Here is a 12,218-nt window from a genome sequence, read left to right as displayed (position 1 = left end):
TACTACCACAGCACTGTGATTAGCTGTTCAGGAGGTATAGTACAGTGAAGGTTGGACTACCCCGGTAACCAGTCATTAAAATCAGATATGGGTAGGTGAACAGCTCTGGTTTCCCCGGATAGGTGAAGAAACTGCAGTCTATCCTAAAACCCATGATGCTTCGGCGGCTGAAAGATGATGTGGAAAAGAACCTTGCTCCCAAACAAGAGACGATCATCGAAGTAGAGCTGACCAATATCCAGAAAAAATACTATCGCGCCATCTTGGAGAAGAACTTTTCCTTCCTGACCAAGGGGGCAAATCAGCACAACATGCCCAATCTCATCAACACCATGATGGAGCTGAGAAAGTGCTGCAACCATCCTTACCTGATCAACGGTGAGTCCGGGAAGCAGGGGGCCGCTTGGGCCTGCCTTGGCCTCGGCCAAAAGCCCGTGATAACCACCAGTCCTGCCTGCGTATTGAGTTCATTAAATGTGAGGATGTGCAGATGCTCGCCTTCTAATGACGTATGAAGCTGAGTGTCAGGTTGGCGGATCGGGGTAAGCCATCTTGTAGTGAGTGCACGGAGCTCAGCTCTCTGCCGTCAGAAGATGGGTGCACTCACCAGTCTGCTGCTCTTTGTTGACCTGTAGTCTGGCCCACACCATGCCCTTCGGGACAAGGAGTTTTATTACTTAGCTGAATAAATGATCGTGATGGAATCCACAGGTAAATTAACAGTTAACTGTAGTAACCAGAGAACATGGCAGAAGGTTTTTGGGGTTTTTTAAAAGATTTTATTTATTTGTTTGACAGATCACAAGTAGGCAGAGAGGCAGGCAGAGAGCGGGAAGCAGGCTCCCTGCCGAGCAGAGAGCCCAATGCGGGGCTCGATCCCAGGACCCTGGGATCATGACCTGAGCTGAAGGCAGAGGCTTAAACCACTGAGCCACCCAGGTGCCCCATCAGAACCTATTTTGATGATAAAGCTTTCTGATAAAATTTTAACTCAGAATGGGGCTTGGATTCACTAATAGCTAGTTTTTATGATGTCAACAGTATGTCTTTTTGTTGCCTTTCTGTGGAGGTTTCTTTACTTGAATGAGTCAGCTTGGTATCTCCAGTTCTTCCTCTACTTGGCGAGGTTTCCTAGGAAGGCAAAACACTTGTGTTCTCTGCACAATGGCCCCACTCCCGCCACAGAGCCTCTGCTGAGGGCATGGACCAGGTGTGCACACATCGTGTCGCCTCGCCGGACTGTTGGTCTGGATCTAGCAGTTCACTTTAATTCTTTTTTCAGGATCTGTAAAGCAGAGAGCAACTTTTACCCTCAGAGTTTGTTCAAGGATAGTTTTGTTGCATTCCTTTTCAGGGGCAGAGGAGAAAATTCTGGAAGATTTCCGAAAAACCCACAGCCCTGATGCCCCTGACTTTCAGCTGCAGGCCATGATCCAAGCAGCGGGGAAGCTGGTGCTGATTGATAAACTGCTCCCTAAGCTGATCGCAGGTGGTCACAAAGTCCTCATCTTCTCCCAGATGGTGCGCTGTCTCGATATCCTGGAAGATTATCTCATCCAGCGAAGGTGAGAGCTTGTCTCAAAGCCGTGCATCAGATGCTGTGGGCAGTTCTCTTTTGGGTACCTTTTTGATTCATCTAAAAACTATGCTTTAACAACAACTAAACATTCAAACATGGAGAAAAGTCATCTCCTGAAGATGGATTGAAACTCGGAGTTAAATCTGTGACCAAGTAGGCCCATTTTTAACTTAAAGTGAATTTCACGGGCTATGATGTGGAGCCCTTGCTTTGCTTAAAAAGGAAATTCTCCATGTTTATTTGTATTCTCTTTAGTTGTAAGAAACAGAATTCAGAAGCATTAGAGAAAAGAAGAAAACAATGCATTTGCTTTTTTTTTCCTTTCTTTTTTTTCCCCTTAATAATGATGAGAGAAATACATCCTGGAAAGCATCACTGTATCAAGTTGCTAAAGTGCAAGCTGATAGTTCACAAAAAGAGAATTGGAGATACTTTATGTCCCTTGTCAGCAAACCCTCCAAGGTTTATGATACACTAGCTATGGCATTCCGATCTGCGTTCTTGTTCATACTCCTATAAATTCCCTCACTCACGCAGGTGGAAAGTGTGTGGTGTTATGTTATATGGGCTGTTGGGATTCTGTGTGGGCACTGCGTTTGTTACTTTATACAGTGGGCCTTATGTTTCCAGTCACTGGGATACATCAATGATCCCAAGATGATAAAGGGATTTTTAAGAATTTATGCAATGGGAAAAGACTTTTCAAGGTCATAGGAACTGTTTAGGCATTGCTAAGTTTAAAGGAAAGCTTTGGTTTCATAAAATAATCACAGCAAATCACAGTTGTCTTAAATATTCTGATCCTTGAAAATTCTGTTTGCTATTGTAACGTGTAATTTATGGAAGGATTATTAAAAGAAGTGACGTTCAATTATGGGATATGCTGATATTCAATGTTACATAAGTAAATTTCCAAAACCAAATTAGACAATAAAAGACTTTCTCAGAGTCCTATAGTGAAGATCTTTGGGTAGAGAATTCTTGAGACTTACATCATTTTTTTCTTTGAGGAAGGTATAATGAGTAAATCAAAACTAGTTAAAGCAGTTTCATATTTTATAAATTCACTATAGATTAGAAACCCATTGCCAGAACACTTGCTTCTTATAAATACATCATTTTACCCTTCAAAATATATAGAACTACTAGTTCGCAGTTTGTTTTTTTAAAGAACCCCCCCCCCCGCCACCACCAAATGAGCTACAGTGTAATTTACAGGCTTCTACCAAGTACAAATCTCAGTTTAGCTCCTTTTTATCCTATTTGTCCTTATCATCTATTGCTTATTTTGTTTTCAGATATTTTAAGTATTAAATGTCTCTTGAAAGTACAGGCATATATAACCCCACCACGGTCTCCAGGCTCCCTCTCATACTGGGGCGGGGGGGGGGGGTGTCTTTTTCATTTTGTGCAAACAAGCATTTAGTTTTGTTGTCCATTAGTTTATATTCTACATTCTACCTTGAGTTCACCTTTTTATTTAATAAATCGATTTTTTTAACTCATTTTCTACAACTTAATTTTGATGATTCTCCGTCTCATAGGTTGTTCCCAGTATTTCAGGATTTTAAGGAACTCTGTGGTTATACCTTCAGGGTCATTGTGAACGTTCCCAGTTATTTCCTTAAGATAAATTCTGATGTACAGTTTTAAAAGCACTTGATACGTATTTCCAAAACACCCTCTAGAAAGATATTGCTACTTTTATGCCTTTCAGCGTGCTTTCCCCTCCCCATACTCTGATCAGTAATGTTTTTGCCACTTAATCTTAGCTCATCCAATGAGCCAAAATTATGGTCTCGTTTTAAGTTGTATTTCTGAGTAATAACGAAAGTAAATATTTTCTGTATATATTAGCTGTTTACAGTTTTGTGTGCGTGAACTGTTTGTTCATGCTTCTTCCATTTTCTGTTGCTCTTTGCCTTTTTAATATAAGAATAACTTGTTACTTAAGAATATAGCATAAATACTTCCCCAGTGTTGTTTTTGACTTTTTGTTTATGGGTATGGGTTTTGTTTATCTTTTTTTTTTAGAAGTTTCAAGTTTTGTAATAGTCAAAACTCGCATTCTTACAACAGATTTAAATTAACTTAAATGCTTATTTATGCTTAAATTTAAAGTTAAATGCGTAAACTAATAGGCTTAAAAAGGCTTCGCCTATCCCTGAACCGCACACTCATATACATATTCCTAAGTATTTTCTTTACACTTTTTTTGTGTGGTTTCTTCACCCTAGCTGCATCCAGCAGTGTTCTTCTGGCCTTAATATCATCGTTACTTTTCTCTTTTTAATTTAGTTTTTATTTCCAGCAAAGTTGTACACGCACATATTTTAAAGAGCCAAACTGTTTTGTTAGACTTTCAAGAAAGTGCCTTTCTGGATAGCAGCCTTCCCTCCCGGTCCCAGAAACTCTTATTTTAAATTCTTTTTATGCTCTTTCTTTGAGTATTTATGGCCATACCTAAATAATGTTAGCAGTTGTAATTTCGTGATGATTTTTAGTTTTAGGTATTACCTGTTCCCAGTGTGGAAGACGAGCACGGGTCTTCTCTCCTCGCCCCTCATCACTGCCACATAACTTGGACAAATACTGAGCGACAGCCCTGCCATAGTGTGCTATTTATGATTTTTTTCTTAAACAATTTTTAGTTTCCTTGAAACTAAAAGTTATCTTTTTATTTGATTGCCTGTTTGTTTGGTTTTTTTTTTTCTATTTCCTTATTATAATTTCAGCTCCCAAACATACCCTGGTTGTCTCAGTCTCCTCTTGTCATGGTCTGGCATGTCCGCTGCGTCTGCTCAGGGCCACCCCGCCCATACGGCCCCTCTCCTGCCAGGTGCTCTCCCCTCCTCATACATGCTGCCACCTCTCCCTGCCTTCATCACACTGGCAGGTGTCTTCCCTTCCCACTTGAATGAAATCTCCATGGTAGATTCCGTGGATGGCTTCCACAGATGGCATTCCACGTGGCATTCCACGGATTGGAGCTTTTGAGGAAGGGTAGATGATAAGGGAATGTGGACAGTCCCTGGAATGTTTTCAGGCCGCTCTCCTTGAGTAACAGTTTGGCTGGGTTTGGGAGTCTAGGCTAGAAATTATTTCCCCACAGAATTTTAAGGGTTTGATCCACTGTCTTCTAGCTTCCATGGTGGCTTCTTAGAAGTTCAAAGCCCTTGTGCTTCGTGGTCTGTGCATGTGACATGTTTTTCTGTTCAGAGGCTTTGATTTTTCCTCTTTTTCCCAGTGCTATGGAATTCTACACTGAACTGTCCTTTGTATGGGATCCATTGAACTCGATACTGAGCAGGTCTTTCTCATCTGAAATCTGTGTTCCTTCGGTTCTGGGGAATTTGTATTTTTATGTTCCATTTAAAAACTTTTTGTTCTGTTTTCTGTTTGTGGATCTCCTGTTGTTTATATGTCAGACCTTCTGAACCAGTCACCTGATTTTCTTTCCTTTCCATCTCACTATGTTTTGCTACACCTCTGGTGGAATTCTTTCTTGTACTCTGTCCTCCACTTTTAACCCCTGAGTTTTCATTATGTAATTATATTTTCAATTTCCTAGAACATTTCTTCTCTAAATTTTCTATTTTCGTAGCTTTTAACTTGTTATTTCACAGCTGCGTAGATGCATTGTCTGCCTTTCTGAGATAGCATTATAGAGGGTTGTTTGGGGGTTTTTTGTTTTGTTTTGTTTTGTTTTTTTTAATCTTCCTACAGTGTCTGTTAACTTCAAGTCAGATTTTTTTTTTTCTTTTCATTCGTTTGTGTCCCCTTCACGGTAGAACTCTAGGTTTGCCTTTTTTCTCCTTTCAGCACTTTCAAATGTTACTCCTCTGTGTTCAGGCCCCATGGTTTCTGACAAGAAGGTCTGCCAGTATTTACGTTCCTCTTTCCCCTGTACGTAATATGTTGTTTTACTATGATCTTGTCTTAAATCAGTTTGACTGTAATGGGTGGCCTTCACCCTGTGCAGATTTCAGTGAGCTGCTTAAATTTGTACATGTTTATGTTTCATCCAGCTCTGAAGGGCTTGGTAGGTATTCCTTCAGGTTCTTTTTCCCTTTTGCCCCATTCTTTTATTTCTTTGTGAGCCTCCAATCACCTGTATGTTTGACCTTCTCATATTGTTCCACTTTCCATAAGCTCTGTTTTTCTATTTGTTTCAGTCTGTTTTTTCTGTCTTCCGGCACTCTGACTCTCTTCTCAAGTCATTTCTGCCCTGCTTATTACTACACCCCTTCAGTGCTTTCTGTATTTTAAAGCTTGTATTCTAGTTCTAAGCTTTCTATGTGTTTCTTACCTTCGTGTTCCTTTGCTGTGATTTCCTGTCTTTTCTTTATTACATACATTCCTTCAGTGGGCGTAATTATAATAGCTGCTTAATTATAACATTTTAGATGTGACACCTGTTGATTGTCTTTTTCCTCAATAATGGGTCACATTTCTCCTGTTTCTTCACACAATTTCTTTGCATAATTTTGGGGTTTCTCCTGAACATTGCGAATATTTTGTTGTGGACGTTCAGGATTCTGTTCTGCTGCTGCAAAGAGGGTGAGTTTTATTTGGAGGTAGCTAACTAGGTGAGACTGAGCATGCTTTTCCTGTCGGTGTCTGGTCAGCAGCAGCTCCAGCCTGAGCTGAGGCAGCCTTCCGTCATCTGCGAGTGGGAAACGTCAGCCAGTCTTCGGTAGAGTCTAGAGCCAGAGTTTGGTGTGTACTATCTCCGTGTCTCTGCTTTCTGTAGATCCCTTCTCCCCACTGGCAGTCCTGGTTGCCCCAGACTCCTTCCTCTGGTGCGTCTGGTCTGAAAGACAGCAGCTGTTTATCCGAAGGGCAGCCGCCCTGCTCCTCTGCCGCCGTGACAGTGGCGTCCCCTCTGGCTGGAGCTGCACGTGTCTGGTCCTCCCCCAAATCAGCCTTCTTGCCTCAACTCTCCAGTGCCCTCAAATTGGTTTTTCTCTTCATTCATGGCATTTGGGGGTTTTGGTTTTTTGTATTTTGTCCATTTGTGGTTGTTACTTGCTAGAGGGCTGGCATGTGAGGAGCTGCCCACTCCATCCCTAAAGCAGAGCCCCCGTGACGCAGGTCAGAGGCTTCCCTCCTGTGCGTGAACACTGTCTGTTTAGCTGGACCTCAGTGTCTGTGTGTCAGGGCATCTCTTCCTCTCTTCTGCATGGAGGATGGGAACTTGATTGTACTGGGAGCCGATTGTAGGGGAGTGCTAGAAAGAAATAGCTGTGGTTGGTATCTCATGGGGTAGAGTGCAGTACAGGTCTTCTATTTCTACCCTCTTCGAGGCTAGCGTAGGGGAATCTATAGGCTGATACTTGACCTTCAGCTAGTTCCTCTGTTTCAGACTCTTTGCATCCCCATTTTCAGGATTACCTGGTACCACCAATGCCTGATCCTTTTGGATATTCTGCAGTATTGAATTAAGTTATTTCTTTCTTTCTTTCTTTTTTATTTGAGATCAAGTCAGATGCTTAACCAGCCAAGCTACCAAAGCACCCCTGAATTAATAAGTTTTTCTCACCTGAGAATCTTTAACTGGATTTCTTTGATTGCCTTTTGTTTTACATTTCAGTCTGTAGTCTTTCTGCAGTTTAAAATGGTATATATTGGGGATCTAATTTATTTCCAAATGTGTCTGATTTTTTATTAAATAGTACATCTTTTCCTCCATTCATATAAAACACCGTCTATAAAATACACTTATTATCTGTGTTGATGTGTGTTTAACCTTTGTCTTCTTTTGATCAGTATTTCTATTCCTTTGCTCTTATTATTGAGGATAAACTTCAAAATTAAAATTTTTTTAGTCTCTCCCTGACTATAGTCCCTGACTACAGAAAAAAATATGTGTGTGTACACACATATGCATATTTGTATTTATACATACATATATCCATTTGTTGGAATTTTGATGGGCTTTTTCACATTTAGTAGGACAGGACTGACACCTTTGCCAAACTGAAGAACTTGATATTCACTGCACGTATTCAGGTCTTTTACATACACTGCTGACTCAGTAAATTCTTATGAAGTACCTGCTTGTGCCTAGAACCTTGTAGGCGTCAAGGACACGGTGAGCAAGGCAGCATGGTACCTAGAGTCATGTTCTGAGTCCAGCATAGTTCTTACTCTGAGCCTAATCCTAAGTATTCTGTCTGTGTCTGGCTGTTGTGAGTGGGATTTTGTTTAATTCTGTATGTTTTCCAGCTAGTTATTGCTGAGAGATGAAAAAGCTTTCATTTCCCTTCAGGCCTTCTGAGGTCAGCATTTCCTGTTGTGCCAAAAGCGCGTCACCGCCTCCCTCCCCAAAACAAAGCACACAGGTTTTCCAGGCTGCCACCTGCTTCTTGTTGAAATTTGACAGTGGCTGAGAATTACAGTTTGATGAGCCACATAAACTCCCAGGGACTTTGTTCAAAATGTAGTTGACGCAGAGGGTTAATTGCTGCACTGATGTGTGGTGTGGAGAATTTTTTGATGTCTGATTTCTTCATTCAGACTTACTAGCCCTCAAGATTTTCTTTGTTCTCGAGCCTCGTTGCCTCTCCAGCTGTCCGTTTAGTTTTGTTCCCGTTTAATTTCATGCCATATTCTCATACCGGGGTGAGGGCATAGCCAAGGGATTTGGCTCAGAAAGGAGGGGGTGAGGAACAGTTGAAAAGAACTCACATAATGGGATAGATTTTTAGTTTTGTGTTCTTTGAGAGCACTCCCTCAAAACTGAACAAGTAATAGAAATGAGAATTAATGCTTCAGTCATCCTGCAGTTTCTAAAACTGGTGTTGTATCTTAACTGGCAAAACCTTCTAATTGTATGGGAACTTTTTCCCTGGGTTGAGCTCTAGTATCACTATTCATTGATTTCTCCTCCTCCCTGAAGCTGTGCTGATTCCCTGCCTCCCTCGAGCCGTGGGCTTCCAGCTCCTGTGTGATGGCTGCCGGGTCCTCTGCGCATTTAGCAGTAATTGTTTGCGTGTGTAATGGTGGGGGTGGTGGCAGCTCCTGTTTAATGGATCTCAGCCTTGTCCCCTGACTCCAAACCCTGTGCTGCTTCCATGCCATTGTCCACGTGCCCAAACTCCTGAGTGTCCGGTGCAGATCTCAGTGTACTGGCTTATCAAAACCATGTCGGTGCCTGTAGTTTCTTCCAGCTTCCACTAGACTGACAGCTTCCTAAATTTACTGGTGTCTCTTGTTTATCTTTAGTTTTCTCTTAAGTTTTTAGGGGAGTCTTTCCATCCTCCTACATTGAAGGCCACACAGCAGACTGGCTAAGAATGTGGACTTGGAGTCAGATGGGTCTCAGTTTAACTCACTCACCTGCTCGGTGGCTGGGCAAGTTAGTTTGCTTGTGGGGCTCTTGTTTTTGGTTTTAAGGTTTCCTCGAATGTATAGTGGGGATGACAATAAAACCAGCCCATAGAGTCGTCATGAGACGGAAATGGGATGGTGCGTATCAAGCGTGTCTCACGGTGCCTGGCACAGAGCTTGACGCCGAAGAGCTTGCTGCTGACGTTACAGCTTTGGTTCTTGGTAATGATAATGACCATTGTCTCTAACTGCCCTTCTGGTTTTATGGAATCCAGACATACAGCCCTTCGCTTTTGTCTCATGACACAAGCTCATTCTAGTCTCCTTTCTAAGTCACGGCCTCCTGGTTTATGTGCTACTATAGTCCCACGTGACTGTGCTTCAGCTTATTGCTTTAAAAAAAGAAGGAAAAGGGGGAATCGATGCACTGTGGCTTTATAAAAGACAGTGTTTGCAGACTTGGTTCTTTGCTTTGTACGTGTCCCTTTTGAGCCTGAGTTGGTCTTGTTTCTCTCCATGTTATTTCCTTGGATGGATTTTCCTTTTTTTCGAGGATGTCAGGATTATACTGCCACACTCTGTTTTCTAGAGCCATTCCCATCAGAGTCATTTGCCCTTAGAGTGTCTGTCCTTATTCTCTTACCAGTTATTTATCTGAAGTCTTAAAAATCTGATTTTCCAAACTGTGGGCTACCGTCAGGTTTTTGTCAGGATCCATGTTCTTGACTGCCGTTTGGTCCAGGACGCCTTGGTCCTTTACTCAATGTTCCTTTTAGTTCTACTTTACCAACCAGTTCCTGCTTGGTGGTCCGATTGAGCCGAGGGTAACATCCCCTTGTGAATTTATTCATCGTTAGGGTAAATAAGAAAACACGATGTCAGCAGCTGTCCACATTGCTACTCTATTTCAATTCTGTATTAATCACATGATTCCTTCATAAAGATACTGTCTGTGTACTTCAGTTGAATGGACAGATAGTAATACGTTCCCATAGCAGTTTCAGTTTCATTCTCCTTCATTTTACCCTCTCCCCCACCATGCTTTTCGCCCTTGTTTCCACACAGGTATGTGCCTTCTTAATGATAGTCAGCTTCATTTCCCCATTTTATTTCCCTCTAAAAAGTCCTCAGTTGTTGTCCCCCTGCCCCCCAGTACAGCTCAGAAACCTTCCTGTGGTTTCTGCGTGTGGCAGTGTGCTGCCCGGGAGAACTGATGAGTCAGCAATGACCAGCCCAGGTGCACAAGACCTGCCTGTTGGTGCAGTCCGCTTACCATTTTCACGGCACCCCAGAGCAGCTACACACTGACTTGAACTTCGAGTCCTTGTTTAAGAGCAATACTTAAAGTAGACATTTGAGGCTCTTACTTGCTTTTCCTGGTCTTATGATTAGATTCAGTACAAATAATAACTGGGAAATACTGGAGATTAAGTTGCTCATGCTGTGGGTTCGTGGCTGTTATTTTTGGTTTGGTTTGGTTTTTGTTTGCTTGTCTTTGGGGGGTGGGGCACGTTTTACAGTGCAGTCTTAGGCGCCTGCCCTGCTGCCCGTGTGGACGGGAGGGATTCCTCGCAGACTGCTGTCGGTTGGTCCAAATTTAGAAGTGAGGGATGTAAGGCCGCGGGTCAACAGCTTCCTGAGTTGTTTGCTGCTCTCCATTGAAGTATGATTAACACCTGGGCTTTCGTTCGTTTGGGTCCCCTCAGATACACCTATGAGCGAATTGATGGGCGAGTACGGGGAAACCTGCGCCAGGCAGCCATCGACCGGTTCTGTAAGCCAGACTCAGACCGCTTTGTCTTTCTTCTGTGCACCAGAGCGGGAGGCCTGGGCATCAATCTCACAGCCGCCGATACCTGCATCATATTTGATTCAGACTGGAACCCACAAAATGACTTGCAGGTAACCACTAGGATGATTGCTGTTTGCCTTAGCTGCCCCTGTGTCTGAGAACAGCCCGACAGGGCCCGGCTTGCAGTAGAGCATCTGCCCTCCTCGCACTGTGCTGTCAGCCGGGCGGCAGGCTTGGCCTCGGGCAGGGGTCAACTGAATGAAAGTCAATGTTGACCTTTCCCACTAATCAGGGAGTGGTTCTTTCATTTTGCTTTAAGCCAAATAGTTTTTCACAGTGGTAGCCTCCAAATACAGAATAGAACTACTGTTTATTTTTATTATCCAACATAAAAATGTTAAGCCTAACTAGTTCTCTAATTCTCGGTAATACAGAGTGATTCAGGCATTTTCACTGGTTGGTTTCTTAGATGGTCATATGTCATGTATAGTAAAGGAGACAGATAACCCAAGACTCCATTGCGTGGCCCAGGTGACAGGCACCCTCCCTCTTCCATTTGCTCTCGACTCAGTGCTGCATGCTAGAGCTTATGTGTGCCCAATCGAGAGAATTTGCTGACATGTTTTTTAGTTTTAACCAAATTAAATAATTGGTGGCTTTAAAGATTATTGTAGATTGGAGTTAATACAGTTTTTAAAATAAGCGTAAACAAACAAGAAAATGACAGGGCTAACAGTTCGGGCCAGAGTCCTCCGTCTGCCCTGCTTTACAGTAAAAACAGTGGCATTCTGGCCACACTGGACATTATGTCAGCCGGAAAGATTCTGACTTGTCAAGAATACCATTTCTAGATTGACATCCGTTTTCATGAATGATGAACTCACCCTAAGTATATATTGTATCGTGGGATATTTGCCAATACTAGGATTTTGAGTGTAGTGGGGAGGGGGTGGGTAGCTCAAAACCTTTTCCATGATACGGGGGGTTGATGAAAGACGTTTAGAGGCTGCTGTGTCACAAACCTGAAGGAGATTCCCCCACCCCCCAGGGGACCCTGTGAGGAACGGGCAAGCCAAGCAGAGGAGCTCAGCCTGGGGCGTTTGAGCTGCTGCCTGGCCCACCACTTCCCACAGTCGTTCTGCTTTGCCTTTTTCATTTAATGAGTTTCCAAATAAGATTTTGTTTGAAGAAAGCAGTCTACTAGTTGAAAAAATGGCAGTAATTAAATTATTAAATTGGTGACAGTTGGCTAAAATTCAGGGGGTAAAAATCATTTGTAAAACAAACTGTGTGGCACTGTGTTCAGTGTCCAGCTTCAGAGAAAATCAGTGGACATGACTAGTTCCCCATCAGGCCTCTCTACTGGTGAAGGGATAATTTGGGTCAAAGGTGAGTTGCTAGATATAATAAATAACCACTTTTTAAAAGAATAATGTACTTAACACTGGCCTAAAAATAAGCAAAAACTAATATTTGATTAGGTAACTAGCAAGAACCTAATTAGGATAGTGATAT

General features: G+C 42.5%; 1 protein-coding gene across 3 annotated transcripts in view; it reads left to right on the top strand.

Moving 5' to 3' along the window:
• CHD6 (chromodomain helicase DNA binding protein 6) overlaps nucleotides 1-12,218 on the top strand; it is a 195,332-nt gene that overhangs the window by 114,737 nt on the left and 68,377 nt on the right. For all 3 annotated transcript variants that reach the window (XM_045980678.1, XM_045980679.1, XM_045980680.1), the window contains 3 exons: nucleotides 123-378; nucleotides 1,355-1,565; nucleotides 10,618-10,813. In XM_045980678.1, coding sequence (XP_045836634.1) covers nucleotides 123-378; nucleotides 1,355-1,565; nucleotides 10,618-10,813 — 663 coding nt within the window. The remainder of the gene's footprint in view (nucleotides 1-122; nucleotides 379-1,354; nucleotides 1,566-10,617; nucleotides 10,814-12,218) is intronic.

This window comes from Meles meles, chromosome 16, assembly GCF_922984935.1.
Source record: "Meles meles chromosome 16, mMelMel3.1 paternal haplotype, whole genome shotgun sequence".
Taxonomy (NCBI): domain Eukaryota; kingdom Metazoa; phylum Chordata; class Mammalia; order Carnivora; family Mustelidae; genus Meles; species Meles meles.
The sequence above is the reverse complement of the archived record's forward strand: the minus strand, read 5'-3'. Positions and strand labels throughout refer to the sequence as shown.